We start from the raw sequence: 21,428 nt of genomic DNA, 5'->3' as shown, positions 1-21,428 counted from the left end.
AATATAATGAACAAACAAAAACAAGAAAATGTACACGTAAAATTTTGAAGAAAAAAACTCTTATAATAACATAAAATAAAGAAACTAAATCGCATGGCGTGGAGACTTATAAAAAAATATGCGTCGTAGGAACTGCTAATGGTGGCGGTGGTGGTGGCGTCGGTGTCGGCGGCCGGGGACGAGCGTAGCCCGCTGCCGCTCCCCGTGCTGCTCACAGCCACGGGCCTAGTTCGCGTTCCAGCAGCGAGGCGGCGTCCGTGCGTCCCATCAGTCTCAGCACGTTCAACAGGTCCGTGACGGACGTGGGCTCCCTGTGTCGGGCCTCCCACAGGTCCAATATCTGGTCGGTGGGACTGGGCTTGACCGCGAAATAGTTAATATACCTTTGAGGGAACATCACAAGATTATTATAATTATGATATAGGTATTAATTAGTATAATCATTGATTATAAATACTAAAAAAAAGGTATAAGTATTTATAATCAATGGTATAATATACAATAGAAGTCGCCGCGTATTGGACTTACATAGGACCAGAGTATTTTAGTCCATTAACCGAATGAATCAATAGGTCCAAGCATAAAAATATATACACGTGGATAACTTTAATAAAAACAAATTCAATTTGGCAATTTACTAATAAATATTCATTACCTATTGTACTCGTTATTATTATTTTTTATATATTTTTAATTTATTTTGTCATTTTTTAAGAAAAAACCAATAAAAATTGATTATGATAAAAATGGAAAATATTTTTTTTTTCAAAAACGTTGTTTTGTAATGACTAATTCTAAAATGTTAATATTTTTCGCAGCAACGAGTTAAGAAAATAGTTTTAATTGTCAAAATATATATATATATATAATAAATTCTAGAAAATAAATTAAATAATGTGGAACACGCTCTTAAAAATATACATTGATTTCTTTCAATTATAGTGCAACGAGTTCAATAGATGAATGAGTTTTTTAATTGTTAGTCCAATAAGTGGCGACTCTTGTTATGATTTAATAGTTGACTGTGTGTATAATGATAGTAATAGTTTGAAAGTCTGACACTGGGGGCGCAGAAAACAGTTGATATTATATATACTAGTTTTGTATTACAATTGAGTTAATTTATTTAACTTTACGACGTCAAGTTGAACTTTAATTTTTATTTCGTTTTACACGTTTCTGTTTTCGTACTCTCGACCGAGTTGAAATAATTCAGTTACTTGCCCAGCCTCGCGTGTAACTTCTGAATGGTAATTTATAGTGTATTAGTGTATATTATTATGTTCGATTCAAATAAGGGACGTTTCGTAAGGACATAAGATAAAAATTACGCGTTCTATTCGGTTTCAGGTCGAAAATTATTAATCGGCGGTTATAGTGTAGAGCAGTGTCGATGAAAATAGTTTGAAGCCGTTAGCCGATACGCGGTAGGTATTTTATTTTTCTTTAATCAAGCAAAAGATATAAATTCAATTTAATGAGAAATTAGACATGCACATATGTATAACATCAGAATAATATATTTATAAATATTGTCTAAATTTATCAAACTTTATAAAATATATTAATATTAATGTATAATAATAAAAGTGCGTTTTGTTAATTATTTGTTTTATAGGTAATACTGTGATAAGCACGCAAAAAAAAAGAAATGTACAAAACGAATAACGGTAAGTCTGAACCGTATATATTTGAACGTCACTCGTCATCAAATACGATATGATATGTATAGCACGTTTAAGCAGTATGTTAATATTGTCCATTATATGACGCTCACCTGTCCATGGAGAGCCGTTGAGCCAACATCCTCCAGTCGTTGCTCCTAGAATTTGGTGGATCTAAACATTGACAGAGTTGCTTACGTAAGACTTTACTGAATCTGAACAAACAACCGAAATATTAATAAATTATTTTTTATTTCTATATGTCATACACAATACATATTTTACTATACGTACGGGGGAAGAAATAACGTAAAAACAAAAATAAATCGAAAACAGGCGACGATGGCGGGGAGGGATATCATCGCATATAATATATTTTAGTTATATAATATGCTACATGTATGTAGTATCTTATTAACGAATGTATCTGCACCTTTTATTATCATTCTACACATAAAAAAAATTAAAAGAGGGTCAAGAGGCGAGATAATCTCATTTATCTTGCCCCATAAATACACCACTGTTTTCAATAACTATTAATATGTTTCCCTAAACATTTTTGTGTCTTAGAAAATTATTTTTTTTTCTTATATTTTCAATTAATTAAAAAATTGCAAATCAGAAAATAGTCCCTTTGTACCCTCTTAATATAGTAATGTGTGTATGTGTTATAGAAACAATCTATTATGTATATACGCAGATTTACCGAAATGGCGTTGGATCGCACGAAGTGACGCTAGATCCGCTGCCTGTAGTGCTGGTCACTGTCCTCGGCTGTCTAGGCTGATGGCCGACGGATGATAGGCTATTCGGGTCCTGGTTCACCTTAAATGTGTGCTTAACGTTACGCAGCGACCCAGTGGCTGCAGTTTGTGATACGCACACTCTACATGAAACATTCACCCATGAGTCCGGGTACTGTTGTTCGTACGGCTCTAGTGAGAACACCGCAAGGCCGCCCGAGTTCCATAGGGTCTGGAAAGGGATCTCCTGCGGAGCGAAAAGGTGCTTGGTTAGGTAGATACACATTAAAATGGAGATATAAAGTCTTAGCCAAAATGATAATATTCGAGACAATATACGAAAATATAATATTATTCCCCCCCTTCTTCAGTTCCTGGTCAATTTTGAATTTATAATTTAAAATATTTTAACTGAAACTCATACAACACTATTAGCGATTCAAAAACTATTGTATATTATTTACAGTATTCCACTGACCTTATAATTGTCTTGGGGCTTACTCCTCCAATTGGCGCCAATGTCGTCTACGGTAACCACTAGGTTGCCGCCACCCTCTTGAAAGCATATCGACTTGGATTTGTCCAACATAACGCCTCCACTGACACTGCGTTCATGGTGTTTCAGCCGCTACACATACATCGAAATTGTTTATTATAAATGTATATTAAAGACCGTCAAAAGACGTACGCGCGCTATGTGTTTGTGTACGCACCTCTAAAGCCACGCCGTTATCGTCGACCACGTGAACCCGGATATCGTACTTAAACTTTCGATTCAGCGATCCAAACAGGACCACTTTAAGCGTCTTGGCGGGTGGACTGCTAACTACCGTCAAGTCCGGTTCGCCAACCAACACAAACTTTGACAGCGTTTCGCTCATCAAATACACATGTTCTGCATCCATTTGCACAAACACTGATGTATTGATCGTTTCCTCTCCCAACGTCAGAATTTTCTAGTGACACAAAATTATACATTCATTAATATTGGATTAAAATTATTTTTGAATCGTTTAGAATTGTGTTAATATTAAAAATACGATCATTTGATTGTTTAGGTTAGGCATACCTTCCATTTAGGTTTCGTGCCCAGGGGCATGTCACAACTCAGCACTGAAATCACCCAGGGCCCTTGCATCAGACTTGCACAGTGTCGCATTCCGACGATTACTGGTTTCTTGAAGCTCTTTCCGTTAGGGCCACACATCACCGCTGGACTTAACTGCGTTTGCCCGTCTGGAAAATTAAATTATTTTGTTAACAAATGACAATCACGAAGATCCATTTCTATTGTTTGAAGAACGGCTGTAATTGCCTAAGTTATCTTATCGCAAAAATGAATATAATTATAAATATTATATAGAATACCATATAGGGCACCACCTTGATTTTAGACAATTTAAATAATATTTGTGTGCATAGTTACCGGAGAGTATCGGCTTGTATTCGTCTTGTAATAAGGCAAACAGTACGGGTTCCTTTTGAGACTTAGCGACGGCTCCTTCGGGAATAGTCAGCGACAACCCGTACTCTTTGCACTCTAAACGACAACCTGTCGATGTCACAGCAGTCTCTTTCATCCACAAGTAGTCTTTGCAATGGCATGCCATGCCACTTGAGTCTGACTGGGACTTGCCTGTTAATATAATGTTATTATTAAAAAAATGACAACTTTTAATTTTTTGTCAGACCATCCCACCGGTGACCGTCTATTTAAATTACTTTACTTACTCGAACAAGTATAGCTGGTCAAGCTGTGACTAGATTCGGGACTAGACGAAAGCGCATTCGGACTGTCTGGGGCCACAGACGGAACCGGCGGTGCCATGATGGCCGTAGTAACCGTTGAACTGCCACCGCCACCGCCACCTCCATTGTGATGGGGCACGTCATAATGGTGTTCCGAGCAAGACCTAGTCAAGCTGTACGCATTTTGGTCATTGGTAAACGGGTACTCGTAGCACGACGGTACCACTACTACGGTTCTGGTTAGGTCTGGTTGCGTTTGCTGGAAATGGTTGCAGCCACCGTTCCGTGAATGGCATTCCAGAGAGTAAGTCTTTTTCTCTTGGTCTGGGAAAAATTCCGGTTGAAAATCTGTACGAATACGATTAAAAAATAAACATTACTTTTAATAAGTATTATTGAAACATCTTTCTTGCACGCGTTTAAAATATGAACCCGTGTGCGAGTAATTAATCATTCTTGCGACTGTTTACAAACGCCTCTGCTTGCGCATTATGTTGAGTAGTTTATATAATATACTACTGCAGCACTCGCGTAATGTCGTCGTTGTCGAAATTATACAGACATAATTAAGGAAACTATAATTTACAGTTTCGAGAGGGTGCGCGGTCTTTTAGAACACAGGTCGCTTGTTAGTATTCGAATAATAACGATTGACATTTAAATGAAGTCTCGGTCACTGCAGTTGTGCAACCATATACAGGTATACCCAAATAACCCTAGTTTTACGGTTATATTATAATACCTCGTTCCGGTTTTTCGGTGATGATATTAAAGTTGTCGACCAATAAAAATAAGAGCAAAAAATAATAATCGTGATGAGATCCATTTTCAACATTCTTCTGTTCAGCGAAGACGATAATCACGTCATTAAATGCTGTTGTTAGACGGATTATAATACGCATTTGTTTTTTCACTTTTGTCCTAACTGGCAACGCGTATTATAACTATCGTGTAGGTCGGAGGACGAAGGATGGATTATACTTTTTTATAACTATCATTCGGTGAACATTAAACACGTATGCCTAAAACGTTATTCATACGACGAATCAATCGATAGACTTATTATTATATTTCGACCGAGTTCAAGGACTACGCGTATGTAGGTAGGTACATCTTACATGTATAATGTGATCATGTGATAATAGTATTATTATAATCACTGTATTTTAATAATAAATATGATATTGTGTTTTGATGAGAAACATACCTGAGTTGGCCATGTTGTACATGCTGTGATCCCGGCCTTTGTTCTTGTACAGTCGGAACAACAGTACCATGCCAGCAAGCAGTACGGAGGCGGCTATGAGTGCCACGTACAGCGCCACATCTGTCTCCACTGCCGATTTAGTAGCCGCTAAAACAAACGAAACAAATTATTACATAATATTTTTACATGTTTCATTTATGCATTATATATTGTTAAGATGAATAAATTTTAAACATTACGAATTAAAATGAATACATTGTCGTATATGATATTGATATTTATATACAGAGTAATTCAAATTAAACTATTCGATGCATTGCACCAGGCTTCCAAGGTCACCTAACCTTACATCAGGTGATTACTTTTTTGGAGATGTGTTGAAGACATTATTATCATTAATCACAGAGGAGTTAAAAAAATAAATTTAATGGAATATAGTACCAACTAGATGCTGTTTGTGTGACTAACAGAAGCCAGATTGAACATTAATAGATACCATTAAATAAATTTTGAATATTATTTTTTTATATAATGTATCATCTCATATACATCTTTTGCGAATATAAAAACTAAAAATATATTATCAATTTATACAGGATAAATTGCTTAGTGTAATATTTACATTATTCCTTGGAATGTGCTATTTTATTGGAACTAAAAATCGAAGGGAAATACATTTTTTCATGTAATATACTTAATATTTTATATTTTTGCAAGTTTTCCGGGATTTGATTTTAAATATTATAAATTATAAGAAAAAGTTGGTAAATACATTTTCCACTGTGTGATTTGTATAAGTGGTTTGTGGATTTAATATTATATAGCAGAATAATGTGAAAAATAAATTTTAAAATGTTTTGTATGAGGGGGAAATAATTTCATCTGATGGCAGTCAAAAATCGGTTGTTTTTATTATTTTTAATAATAATTCTATTTGTAATAATAATCGATATAAAAAATAATTGGGAATTTGTAGTATCTCTTGTACATTTGTTAGTAACTGAATAAAGTGAATGAAGTAATTTAGAAATGCGTTTCCAATCGAAATTCGCGATTTATTGCACGCGATGTATTACACGCCTATGCGGTGGTGGTATATATAACACAGCAGGAGTATAGGTAGGCATATTATAAGGTGGTGTTGTTGGTGATGGTATAACAACAACACTTAACGGCTTAGGACTAATTTCTTATTTCCGAACCGTCACTGCGCTGCGCAGCAATATAATATCCAATAAAATCGATGGCCGTCCAATAAAAACATCGTCGTGCCGGGTTCCTATCGTGTTCCGAGACGGTTTATCAAAAACTTTGTCGGCGACCAGTTTTGTGTTCGCGTGAATTGATTTTATCAGACCTATAACTGGCCTCTGACACGAATCGACCGCATATACACTCTTCGCCTTACATTTCCACTGATTTTTATACATAATATATCGTTTCACGGGTTCGGGACACGGACCGCGCACGCGTGAACAAAAACTAAAATGTTTGTACTTTCAATAACCCGCTTGGTCGTTATACGTCTGCGCCACCGCTAAGTGCTACTACCCGAAATTTTTGTTCAACCTCGGCTGATTGCCGTTTTTTCTTTTTAGTTTTCGAACGAAACAATAATTATGCAATTCGCAAAATAAATAAATTTGATGACTTTAGGACGCGTCGTATTATTATAAGATTCATATTAATTTTCGATCGGTATGTTATGTGGACCGACGCGATTCAATGACTAATCAACGATAATTTATCGTGCGTCCACAAAGTATTACGACAGGATGAAATTTCGATAAGAAAAGCGAGTTTTTATTCGAATTGCAAAAAGAATCGAGTTTTAAATATATCTAATAATGAGGGATTTCGAATCACTATATTTTATGACATAACCTATACAAACATAATTTATACATATTACGCTATGCGTGTATTTCACGTAAACACGTTTTAATTTATTATTCATACTGCAATAACTAAAAGAGTTAACAATTAATTAATAGTTATTATAGGTATAGAATATAAATACTTATTTTTTTTCTACAAAATTTAATTTAAATACTTTATAGTTATTGTATACATGTTGTTGCTGTATGTTGATGATTAGTTTTAAAATATGAGTTATTAATAATTAAAATACAATTTTTTTTTTAACAAAGTCATGTTTGAACAGCAGACATCAACAATATTTTAGTGATTAAATTTGATCGTTTAATTCCAATATTACCTTAGTTAAATTGTGGTTTTAATATATAGACGTTAAAAAAACCTAGATCATAGAAAGATTAAAATTTATAATTGTAAAATAAGTAGAGGTAATATATTATAATTTATAAACCAGTTTACGATTTAAAATATATAATTATGTGATTGGATTAAAAATGATGGGCAGAAGTTAAAAGACGATATGGTAGTGATTTAAGGTTATATATTATTAATTAAAATTCAGGTCTCTGCATTATTTATTGTTATATTTTATTTCGTGTTGAAAATATAACATATAATATAAAATAGTATAAATTATTATTTTCTACGCGACTTTCACTTATTTTAGGTTGGGCGCGATTTCATTGCCGATTACATCGATAAGCCCTTCAGGATTAAAATGCACGGATAAACGTATGTTTTTGCTGATGGAATTAAAATTCATTAAAACACAGTAGATGTTTTTGGCATTTTATTAATCTCTGTACCACGCGATTGTATATAAACGAGTTTATGTATTGGTTGTTTTAAAACGTCAACCATAAAATTGTACGTTCTTTTCACCGTCCAATTTTATATTAAATGTTAAGGTGAATTGCAGCGTTATATTATAAATAAAAAAAGAAAAAAACTTTTACGCGTTAAACTACTTCCACGACATCGCAGAACAATAGTTAGTCTACAAACCAATTAAGTTTGGGCTAGGTAGGTATTATAGTTGGCTATCAACAAACGTAGGATTAGTCTACATCGAGACCTGCAGCAGCAAACGCCGAACAGTTTTAATATGCTGGCCGAGGTTTAATCGATTTTTTCATTTAAGTCAGTGTTTTATTTCCAGCGAAATCGTAAGCCACATATTATATTATAGTATTGAACCGTGCGAAAGCCCGTGTGTGTGCGAGTGTGTTAGTATCATACCACGCGGGTAAGGTCGCAAAAACTTCACCAATGTCCAGCAGTATTATATAGTATAAGTTCGAATAAACTGAAATATTTGACCCAACGCATTGCAGGACTCTTAGGAATCCGTTGGAGAATGTTTGCAATCGAATTGGAGTGTGCTGCAGACGGTTTTAAGTTTAATTAAGACTCGTGTGTGTGGGCAAAAAGAAGTCGAACTTTTTGGTGAGATAAAAGCTAACTGTCAGAAGTCAAAAAGCATCACTGGCGTTCAATTATATATCAGTCGGCCAATCAACTGAAGAAAATCCGATGTTAAAAGGAATGATATCGTCGATGGCGGGAGGGTAAGTCCACCAGTGGTATCCTTTTCACGGATTGTCTTGTGTACATGAAAGACCCAATATATAGATCCTGAAGTAATTCGTCTGCGATTCGAAGGAACTATTTCATTATAAGTATTAAGAAACGGCCGACGGTAGATTCCCCATCGTTTCGTGTCAGTTTGAATGCGAGTCTTTTGTTTCGATTCGTCTTTGATCGGAAACCGATGTAATCGAAAACACGGTCCAATAATTATATTATATATACGTATGTATTTACGTATTACATTATACGGCTGACGACAAATTTACCATCCGGACGCTTTTTATAATTTAAACATATATATTATATAAAATAGTATACGGCATAATAATAAATAATTTCAAACTAAGGTTACAGATGTATTTAAAATGTTTATTTAATTTAAATTAATCATTAATCATAATTAAAATTGGTTTTCGCGTTATTACATAATTGTATTCATATTATGTGATATAAATAAAAAAATTACGGATGTATTGATTTTAAATGATATTTTAATTAATGATATATTTCGGTTTTGATAAAATGTAATAATTTTTTTCAGTTATTTTATTGTTTTAATCTAATTTAATTAGAAGTTATGTTTTCTTCATTAATTACCGCTGTGTTTGAAATTATTATTTTCTTTATGAAACTCCTTAAGTGATTACAATATTAGATAAAGAGGATCGTAAAGTATTGTTAATAAATACTTTATTTTCGAAAACCATCCAAGTATAATTTTCATAGACAGCTGAGAAATTGATCATGCATACTTTAAATTTAAATACAATACTGATAATACTCGTATAATAATCAATAATTGTGTGAGTTATTATGTTGAGTACATATTTTATTTGAAATGTTACAATTAACATAGTATTTATAAATTACTAACGAAAATCAATTATATTATTTCATGATATAGATATTTACATTGACAAATTATTTCCAAGTATATATAGGTATATGTATAAAAAACTCTAAGATAACAAAATATCCAACAGATTTTAGTATCCAGTTTAAATGGACCGCATGACTAATGTTTTCATTGGCTTTATCATTGTCGTCAACGTTTTAGTGATTTACACTCCACCCCAAGACGAAAACCGGAGCATACCAATTATTTTAGTTACGATTCATTCCCCTGCGCGAATAAACTTGTTCCTTCCGGTGTCGCTTCATCATCCCTCGCGTATATATATAGACTTCTTTTGTTCGGAACAAGCCAAGGGGTTGGAAGTTACATGTCAGGGTCGTTACGATGACAATTTGTCCGTACGTCACATCACCGGAAACCATGTCGTCCGCCCTGGGTAGCGAGATCCTAAATATTCGTACAAAATTCAACAGCCCTCCTGTCTCCCCACAAGTAACGTTACTACCCAGTACTGCAGTATAGCATTCCAATGCATCCGTCGCCTTACCCCAATGATGGTTTATTATTTCGTATTTTATAATATATAATATGACACATTCGCGAGTGATAGGGGGCCTGTCCGTTTACAACCGTTAAATACAGGATCGCACATGAGAGGGTCGTTGGTGCACACTTTCATCAATAAAGCCTTAGAGTTCTTTGAAACACATCTGGAGCTTTTATGCGCGCTAGAAAAAAACAAAAACCAACTATGTGAAATCCGTCCAAAAACACGAAAACAAAAAGCGAATATATACGCGTGGAAATGGATTTCCTGTCACGCAGGGTTTCTCTCGTAATTTCCGGATGGTCGTGAAAGAACCATTTGTGTCTTGTAAAGCCCGACGACTAATCGTAGTTAAACAAACGAATATAACAACCGTTTTGAATTACGCATCATTATAGTGCACACTCTTTTTGAGTTGTGTATTATAATGTTTCAGGAAGTTCTGTCGGTTTTTTTATTAATTCTGAACTTTATCGTCACAAAAATTCGTCTCTTTTTAAAACTCAATTACCTACCCAAATACTCTAATCGAATTTTGGCGCATTAAGAGTTTTAAGTTTATTTAAATAATGAAGTTATCAAAAGAAGCACGAAAAAAGAGGAAAATCGAGAATCATGTTTATGTGTATATTAGGTAAATATTTTTTTCGTAACGGATGGCCAATGTTTTTGAACGAAATTAAAACGGTCATATCGTTTTGCTATTTCCCCCCTTTTTTTACATAGGGTGATTTTAATTTCCTGTTGATATAATTGAATTTCTTCGTATATCCTGCACAGCAGCACGCGAGATTCAATCTTCATTTACCCTCTCCCTCCCAACTCAATCATAAAAGCTGCCAAACTTTCTGGAAACTGCTAATATATAGACCAGAAAATATAATATTAAAGATTTCTTACACTAGACCTCAAATACAACGCATTCATATCATTAATAGTATTTATAAACAATAAAAATATTTATAAATGCAATAGAATATTTTAAATATAATTTGATAAAATTTTCATTTTGAATAGGTACTACAATAAAGAATGATTATAATACTTATCCTTAAAATAAATACATTGGAAAAATTATGGATATTGTTCAAATTTACTTTTATGCGATTATAATTTTACTAAGTATGTATTCGTCACTAGGAAAGAAAATAAATATGTTAAGTAGGTGTATATACTATACACGACATACAACTGTTGCGGCCACTACGACAAAAATTAAATGAAATACGAATACCCGCGCGCACATGTCTCAATAAAACCAATAAAATCTATATGTTCTTTATTTACCTACATAAACAAATAATTTTTCGATATAATTTAAAAATATTTACCTATATTATGATTTTTACTATCATGATTGTTATTTTTATCAATATTTTTTAATAATGCGTTGTACTTTCTACACAACGTTCTTATAATGGCATATAAACACGCTAAAAATGTTCTAAATGCTTAACATGAACTTTAACGTCAATTTGTGTGGAATGCGGTAAGAAGTATCTTAAATAAAAAGAAACGTTATTTTTTATAAGCAAGCTTCTTGAAATTTATGCCTTGTATATTGTGGTACTTCGTTTTATCAGCCCTAAAGGCCATAACAATCAATACACATTTTCGTCATAACATCACGAATACAGCCGGACTATAAAAACTATAATATAATATATAAGTATCATGTAACGAAAAACACGTACCTTCCTCGGTGAATTGTTCATCATCATAATTCACAGGGTCATCTCTGCCACCTGAAACAAGTGTAATAAAAATAATAAATGTAATATTTTATTCTGTGTAACGGGTAATATTTTCCGTCATAAAATTCGCTTTTTTATTAGTATATAGCAGTAATATGTCTAATAGTGCCAGTGCTCAACTCCCATTCGCAAAATATAAACAAATATTATACATTATATAATTTATATCTATACGGGAAAAGAGGATAATAATATTTGGTTGGCGTAAGTTAATGTATGCAAACTAAATACATTTATTTACATACTATAAGAAATGTACAATACAAAAAGTGGGTAAATATTTTATCAAAACGGAATATTATATTTTGTTAATATTTATTATCAAATAGCGCGATAATATGTGTTTAAAATGTGGTAGCATAAACCTGTAATATTGTAAAAGATCCTATTAGAAGTCATAATGTTATCATTACCGATACAAGATCCTCCTGAACAGTTTCCAGTTGACGAGTCTCGACCTACACAGTATCTTCCTCCATTCGAGGGGCTCGGGGAGGTACAAGTTCTGGTTCGATGATGACGACAGTCCGGACCACACGGCGACCACGACGACCACGCCGACCAATGACCGTCGACGGCTATAAAATCAAAGTAAAAAAAAACATAACGTTGTTATTATATTGTGTGAAAATTTGCTTTTTCGTTTGCATTTATAATATCATACGTTATTGGTTTCAAGTGCGTGTTGAAACATGTACTGCGAGCACGCTCAAAGGTGAATAGGTTAGAATAGAAAAAAGGATAAACAAAAAAAAATAGGTTTAACAGCAAAAACGACTGCAGCGAGATAAGATATACTGTCCGGTTAGGGGACTTGAAAGCTGCAGTAGTCGTAATATATATTTATTTCAGCCATAAAAACGTGAAAGCTCGATCTAGGCTGTGCGCGCGTCTGCAGATTCGGTGAGTTTAGTTTTCCGGCCGATTTAACTATAACGGCCAACGTATATAGTGTTTATATAAAAGACTTCTAAACACACATTTCCGATGCCCATAAACACATAATTTACATTGCCGTTACATATAAGTACCTATGTGCGTGTAGTTACTCTGATATAGGTGTAGCGAGAAAAAACCTCGGAGAAAATAAAAAAGAAGACATTTGTCATTTGTATTTTTTTTTTTTTATATTGGAACGTATACCACGCGTAATATATACGACGAAAAAGTTTGGTGTGGATTAAACCGCGACGATAACGATCATCAGCTTACGCCGCGAGAATAAAGAAGTTTGGGGCGAATGGACTTTTGGCTGTGCCGCTTACACAATATATAATATCAAGTAGAAAACCGACAAAATATTTAAATATTTGTACAAACGACTGGTCGCGAATGATCGATGGTTTTCGAGTTTGTTTGTCGGGCCGAAAACCGCGATGGTCGTTGTCGGAGATTCTCGCACAGTACCTGACCTGATATTATAATAATTCAACTTTCGGTCAACTTCTAGCCGGGTCCCTCTCCTCGTCTTATATATACGGCGAGGGAGTGTTCGCCGAGCCATTAGCACTCGAACGGGGGTCAGAGTAGAAAAGGCCCTTGGCGGAGTTGATCTCACCCTTATACGCGTTCAAAACAGCTATTCTCAAGAGGGTTCGGTGGTAAATGCGTTTTAAACAGGCGCCTTCTTCGGCGCGTAAACGGCACTAAAACGCGGTGGGCTGCATATTATACAATTGTATACAAGTGCGCACGCGTGTACGATTGGGCGGCAGACGCCCGCACGCATATATAACATTATACAGTCGTTTATCAGACAACCGATAAGTCAGTGCCGAATGTGCTTGTATATAATGTTACTTTGATAAATTACAAACTCGTCGTTACTGTGACGCTGCAGCATATTAGCTAAAAACTTTGATTTGTTTTATATAAAAATTTATATTTAATAAATCAAGTTTCCTTAATAAGTTATCGATATTTGTTTAACTATATTGGTATTGTTGTGTTAATTAGTTGTTATTATTATATTTATCATTAAATATTTATTATTTATAATTATTAAATTATTGATCTATTAATTTATCATTTTCTGTATAGTTAAATCTTTTATTGTAAATTTACTGTGCATACTGCATTAGCGTAACTAGTGGAGAGGCTGGAAACTTAACCTCTTCAAAATTACTCATAGCTCCCTTAAGATAAATTAATTTACGAACTCGTATAATATTAATTTAAAACGAATTAACAACAATAATGCATATTTGAAAGTAAAATAAGGCATGTGACATATTCAACGCCAATGTCATGGATATCACAAAAAAAAAAAAACATAACTGCATTAGACATTTTGTAATTTTAACTTGTTTAATGATTTCTAAAGTGTATTTATACTTTGTTGTTATTTTGTTAAGATTGATATTGAAATTTTGTTTAATTTTAATCAACACTTATTTTATCGCGAATAACTCAAATTACACGTAGGTCCTGTATTTAGTCAATGTTAAAAGTAAATTACAAATCAAGATACTATGTATCTCTTTAAAAATTGGTCAATGATAATACATTTGACTTTAAATGTGTTGAGGAAAACTTTAAGAAAGCTTTAAAAACTTGTATTAGTTTTAATAAAAGAAAAATGAAACTAGAATAAAAAAAAAATATTTTGTTATAATAAAAATAGGCAATGAATAGGAGGTGGGAGAAAATTTTTTTGAGTTATTTTTTTAAGAGAATGTATAGAGGGGCAGGTATAATAATATTATATACTTATATACGAGAATTTACGTAGTTTATAAGAATTTTTTTCGCGGTGAAATAGAATGATTTTATTTTATTTCCTATTTACTAATGTATCTCGTAAACTGAGATTCTCGAAAATTTATTTGAAACACAATACACAACGACCGCCTACTCTTTCGAAATTAATCAACCACCCGATGTCCGTCGTCGTGGCGATGCACTTGCAAACACAATACACTGCGACAACTTACAGAAACCGTTTGTTTTAATATAAAATATATATTATGTATGACTATTATTATACACTTCTGCTCCTATATACATAGTTGTAGCTTGTAGTTCACGGCCGACAGTCACACTTGAGAATAAAATCTCCTCAGTCCTTTGCCAACTGTCACGTGGCCCGCAGGCACATTGTTCGCGGTGCATTTAACACACAGCGAGCAAGCCGGAATTGACGCCACCAACACCCCTTTCGCCGTACCGACCGACGTAGACACATACATATTTATATATATATATATTATATACTTGTGTACAATACTGCCGGTATATATCCAAACAACCGCAATAATGCGACCCGTCTACTTCCTACCACCCCGCGCGAGACCCTAACCAGTTTTGAATTAGTGCTCGGCTATTGTTTCAATTCAAATTTGACTACGTATATATGTGTGTGAGTGTGTTTGTGTGCGTGACTCGAAAACCCTCGGGGTCATTTGTCTTGTGCGCCCTGTCTCTCCTGCGCTACAGCAGCACCATCATCATCCCAGGGGCCTCGCGTACTGTAGCATGTATAGCAATATATAATGGCTGCACGACAACCGCGTCCCCAGGGAACACCTATACATATTATTATATCGTATCTACGAGCAAATTGTTTTTAAATGACCACCCATTGTGGTGCGGGGGAAAAATCATTTAAGTACCAAAAAAAATAATAAATAATTATAACTAACGATATATTATGCTATATAATATTAATAATTTTGTGTCGTACTGGCGGCACCACTACCAAACACCATATCGACTATCAGCATCGCCATCACCGCCATACGATCTAGAACGTCATCGATTATTACAACAAAACGTCCCCTATATCTAAACGAATCCCTTATCTAATCATCGAACTATATAAAGAAAATTAACTTTATATATGACTGTAAAAGTATAGAAATATAGTAATTATTCTTATATAAACAGTACTATAATAAAAAAATCTTCAAAAATAAACATTCCGAATATTTTAATTTTGAATAAAAATTTAACTTAGTATTTGATAAAACAAATTTATAAAAATAATAATAATAATAATCATAATAATTGTTTGGTTGATACTATATAAATATTTAGAAAAATGTACATATAACACGCTTAAAAAGATAGTTATTTTAAAATAATAATTTATTTGGCTTGAGAAAATATAGACACCCGTTTAGAAATTTGTTATCTTTTTCATGTCGAATGGTATAAAGGGAGAGGGGGGTTTAAATCAATATAATTCCATTAGCGAATATATTCGTCGGATATAGACGATTTTCGGCGTTTTATTTTTTTGGCCAAGAGCCATTCCATATTATAGCCGTCGTCGTCATCGTAGTAGTAGTAGTAACTAATAGTAGTAGTGCCCGGTCGGTTTGCCAAAATCGACACTATACAACTTCCGATCAATCTTCTGTAACCTCCACTACGACCTCTGCAACTCGGCTGCACATTGCAGCAGTCCGTCCCATTCGGTGTACGGAAAAGCTACGGCCGGCAATTATTGCCGCACATCCGCGACGGTTAATTTATGCCTCGGAGCACAATGAATATTCACACAAACACAATGGTTGAGACATCCGTACCGAAGAGAGATAGATAGTGATAGAGATCGAGGAAGAGAGGGTGTGAGAGAGTCGCGTGTACAGGGAATTCGCTGTAGCATTAATGGCAGTGGACGATGGTCAACGCGTATATATATACACAATACACTCTTCCACTGACTCTTGCCAGTCCCCCAAAATTTAATTGGCCAGTTGACGATAAAAATCTTTCAATGCCCATAAATCGTCGGGGGTCACCCTCGAAGTTTACTAAATACGCTATATATACTATAATATGGCTATAGCTGCTGCGCCACACATATCTCGTCGAAGCCGCCACTATACCGCCGTGTCGTCAAATGATTTATTCTGACGTTTTAACTAAAGCGCGTATATGTAAATATATTGTAAAATGTACTGAATTTCTTGTCTGTTTTTATTATTATTATTCGCTTGTCATTATGCCTATAATACCAGCCCGAGTACTCTACCCACCCAGAACCTCAAGGGGGTAAACGCCGGAATAAAATTTCGACTGCGATTATCGTCGTGCAAAGTTGAGCGCTAAAAACTTTATAATGAATTATGCAAAAACGACGACCGGGTGTATATACGTTTCGCCGCCCAGTTTTTAATCCTCCGAGTTTTTCGTCCACGTCGTTTATACAGAGTAACACCTGGTACACGTTTCCTGCAGTTATACGCCCTTGATCGAATTAAGAATTTTATTTCGTTCGCCGCCGCCATCTTATAATATTTGATGCGCAAAAAATACGGTTTTTAGTCGGCAAACAATGGTAAAAAAAACCTATTTATAAAACAATTTTAACTTAGCAATAAAAAAATATAAAAACGTATTCGAGCGGCTATGTGCGCTACATGCTTTGCGATTTGCGTCCGTTAATTTTATTTTTACGTTTTTAATGCATCCACAAATCCTCTAGCGTGGAAACTTGTATAGTGAAACGCACTTAACTTAATATACCTATCGATAAGGTCAAATCGAGTTTATTCTTCCGCAATGGGATTTTAATATCTCGGCATATTGATAATTTATACTATACCGATCGTGAACATAATCTAGCAGCAGGTATATAGTAGTATAGCTATAGTTAATCATATTAAAATTAAGATGGTCGAAAAAAATAAACGAAATGGTTCGACATCGATTTACGGGTTCAATTATTTATTTCTATTTAGATAAAAAAAAAAAAATAATAATAATATAACGGGAGACGCCTTTTCAATTTAGACCTGATCGATTACCCGTTTGGTTTGAAGCTCTGTAGGTATATAATAAAGGAACGCCGCCGTGCGTAATTATAGGACGATAATTTATAACGGCTACACGAAAGGCGTCATATGTTTTACAAACAGAAAAAAAATAAAACAAATTTTGGTAAGTTTTAAGCAACAAAAAGGTTAAATAATAGTTATAAAATATTTTATTTACCTTCTTCGGCTACGGTGTCACTGTATTCGCCGTCTGAAATCAAACAAATAACGAGAAATCAGATTTGTATATTATTTAGACTTACACAAGTTACAATTCAAATTGATAACAGACACACACATACACACACATACATAAACACGTGCACGAAACTCGGGCGTATTATAATTCCTAAATTCACAAACAATAATCCCACGGGGATAACTTAATGTGAAGTCTTCCGTCTCGACGACACACAAGTTGATAATTTGTCAGCTAGGGACAACACCGCGAAGGGTGCGAGTAGTATACATACACGCACACGACCGCCTCGTTTATCGCTTCGGTACACTTGATGTTATCAATTACGCCGTATACGTATATAATCGCACGTCCTGTCTCCATCGCACGAACTGTTGGCGTAGGAGTGTTGGACTAACAAGCAAAAGTCGTGTCTGATGTACGATTTACTTTAACGTCGTGTATAATGACCAATACCTAAACCGCCCATTGAAGACGTCAAATTCGTCGCACGTTAATATTTTCATATAATAATACAAGCTTTGTCACTACCTAACTGTAATTCGACAAATATTGATCTTTCTCCATACCCTGGCCTACGTTGTAAAACTTCCAAGAAGCTCGATAAGTTTAATAATAATTATACCGAGTACAAATTTTATAAGTAAAATTAAAATTCTAATAAGATATACCATTTTATACGCTTTTAGTAATTAAAGTACCTTAATAGTACCCCTATATTATATAATGCGTCTTTAAACATTATATACATTTTCAATCCTATTAAGAACGAATTAGCTTAGGTAAATATAAAATATAGTAAAAATAATTATTGTATTACTTATTCGATTTGTATAAAAAACTTCAATTATATTGTATAAAAACATTAATAACAAAAAAACGCAAACCTTATTATTAAAAGATCCGTTATTTTTTATTACGCACCGATCATTGAGGAAATATTGGAAATGTTTACAAATTGTATCACCAAAAATGCTCCCACCACAACTGTTTCCCAAACAGACGATAATAATCCGATTTCAGGTGGCGTATTAATTCGCAAACGTTGATAAAACAGGTTAATATAACGATAATGATAATGATAATAATAATATTATTATTATTATTATTATAATACATGGTCCGAGCCACAAAACGACCGCCGGTCTAAAAGCCCGCGAAATATTTTTAACCCTCGTCAACGCATTCATTAACGTCTCTTACTGGTTTTGTTGCAACGCTGCCATATTATACTCGAGGGTATTTTATATAAATATAATAATATAACCTCATCAAATATAGTTAATCCGAATCCCGAGTTGTAATTACACAGATAGGATTAACCGCGTGCTGATTGGAATATCATAAACATCGCCACCACCCTGTCCCGCGTCGTTGTGAGTTTAATATAACGTAAACGCATATAATATCATAATATTATTAAACATATTATAATATTGCCGTACTGCAGGCATGCCGTATTGCCATGTATATATTTCAGAGATAACGGAATCGAGAAAGATGTACTTAAACACTGTTTCGCATCATCGTAGTTCGACAAGTTTTGCAATAATATAATATGTTGTCCCGTTCTTCATATTACCGTGTTATTGAAAATCTGAACTTATGTGCGTTAATATTATGACAAGGATCTTTGGGCGGGAGGTTAAAATTACTATACAGAAAATCGTCGGGTTTTAATAACGTATATTATACTGTTTCTATAATGTATCTAAGTAGAAATTTAAATACTTTCAATGCTCGAACCTTAAACTTTTTGACACGGTGAGCTGACAGAAGATCAAGAATCCAATTTCGCAGTCATTTAATATAATTTATAGCAGGTATAGGCAGGCATTAACAAACTTTTAAAATGTCGCATATACTCGGTCGTATTGTCAATCATAGAATTGTTGCCGTAAACGTTTTTAATAATGTTACTGCATTAAGATTATATAGTAGTTGTATATACATATATACATTACACAGTAAAGATCTATTATCTTGTTTATTATAAAACATCGTCCAAACCCTCTAATTAAACTTAAAACTACAACAGTTGCGTGCGGTTCTATATATAATGTCTATCGAGACTATAAGGTAACTTTTAAATTACTTTATTAACATTTGTTTTTAAATTGTTTTAATTATACTTATACACGTTTAACGGACACTTAAGAAGTATCACCGCGAGTGGGTTTAGCGTTATTAAATCGAAAACAATAACGACAAATGTTACGATAATAAAAATAAATAATAATATAACATTTTCTTTAAACACCACTATGTCCGAGAATAAGATTTATTTTAGATTTTTGATCGACAATCGATGATCAGTTTTTATTTTTTAATCATAACTAGTCTATAATAAATACCTATAATTAATTATTGATACTTTATATCTTAGAATTTAGTATTTTAAAATCATATTAATCACATTATTATATTATTAATATTCATAATCACTATTAAATATTTGAAACCCATAGACCGCTATAAACTAAATCGCTTTCATAGTCCAATTCACTTCGGTATATTTTATCATACAGATAAATAATATATAATATGTACTATAAGTAGTTTACATTGAGAATTTTGTTTATCTATTATTATGTTTAGGTACTTACTACAGTGACAACTGACATTATTGACAACAAATATGACGTATAGAAGTACCTATAATAGTGACAATGAAATAAGATAAATTTAAGAGACTGTCAGCGCAATATTTGTTTTCTCTGTCAGACTCACGCGTAACTTATAGATAAAACAGTTTCACATAAAATCATTTTTTTTTTTTTTATGATTTTTGAGAAATCTTCGAGTAAAATCACCTATTACAAAAATTATAGAGGATAATATTTTTGAAGAAATGCCATTCGATTTTATATTTTATAGTTATTTGATTTTTTATTCGACTTTTAAAATAACAAAAACTTTTTGTAAATTTAAATCAAGTTTAAATTGTTTTGAGATGATATTTAGAAAAATCGATACGAATACTCTCAAAAATATTATTCTCTATTGTTTTTTTAATGGATGATTTTACTCTAATATTACTCAAAAATGGGCCAGAGAAAACAAATATTGCGCTGACATCCTCTTAAGTGATATTTGAATAAGTGATTAAACACGGAAATATGAAAGATGAAAAGACATGAATTTAAATTTTGTGGAATTATTGTTATTCAATAAAAATTAATCAAATGAATTACCGTTATTTTAAATTATTATAATATGCAGATTTTGAATGTGAATATAATATTTTATTTAAAAAATGTATAAACGCAACTTTATAACAGGGCCAGTGACCCTGGGCCGCGTGTGAAATCGCATTTTGAGAGGGATCGTATATTCCCGAGCGTTTAATATTTACGACCAGTGACACGTGTACATATAAACGAAGGGTGTACTACGGGTAGACTTTGATGTGTAAGTGACATTTTTGTAAAATTTAACGTACCACGGTGGCGTAGTATAATCTTAATACTTAAAAATAT

General features: G+C 33.4%; 1 protein-coding gene across 2 annotated transcripts in view; it reads right to left on the bottom strand.

Moving 5' to 3' along the window:
* Positions 1 to 21,428, bottom strand: part of LOC113548914 (netrin receptor UNC5C) — a 114,754-nt gene continuing 93,326 nt past the window's right edge. For both annotated transcript variants that reach the window (XM_026950016.1, XM_026950017.1), the window contains exons 6-17: positions 17,929 to 17,961; positions 12,402 to 12,566; positions 11,929 to 11,979; positions 5,364 to 5,510; positions 4,139 to 4,504; positions 3,834 to 4,043; positions 3,477 to 3,643; positions 3,121 to 3,363; positions 2,886 to 3,035; positions 2,371 to 2,654; positions 1,778 to 1,879; positions 1 to 383 (exon numbers count right to left, since the gene is read on the bottom strand). In XM_026950016.1, coding sequence (XP_026805817.1) covers positions 212 to 383; positions 1,778 to 1,879; positions 2,371 to 2,654; positions 2,886 to 3,035; positions 3,121 to 3,363; positions 3,477 to 3,643; positions 3,834 to 4,043; positions 4,139 to 4,504; positions 5,364 to 5,510; positions 11,929 to 11,979; positions 12,402 to 12,566; positions 17,929 to 17,961 — 2,090 coding nt within the window. In that variant the 3' untranslated portion in view covers positions 1 to 211. The remainder of the gene's footprint in view (positions 384 to 1,777; positions 1,880 to 2,370; positions 2,655 to 2,885; positions 3,036 to 3,120; positions 3,364 to 3,476; positions 3,644 to 3,833; positions 4,044 to 4,138; positions 4,505 to 5,363; positions 5,511 to 11,928; positions 11,980 to 12,401; positions 12,567 to 17,928; positions 17,962 to 21,428) is intronic.

Source organism: Rhopalosiphum maidis, chromosome 1 (assembly GCF_003676215.2).
Source record: "Rhopalosiphum maidis isolate BTI-1 chromosome 1, ASM367621v3, whole genome shotgun sequence".
Lineage (NCBI taxonomy): Eukaryota > Metazoa > Arthropoda > Insecta > Hemiptera > Aphididae > Rhopalosiphum > Rhopalosiphum maidis.
Note: the sequence above shows the minus strand (reverse complement) of the source record. Positions and strands in the feature narration are given on the sequence as shown.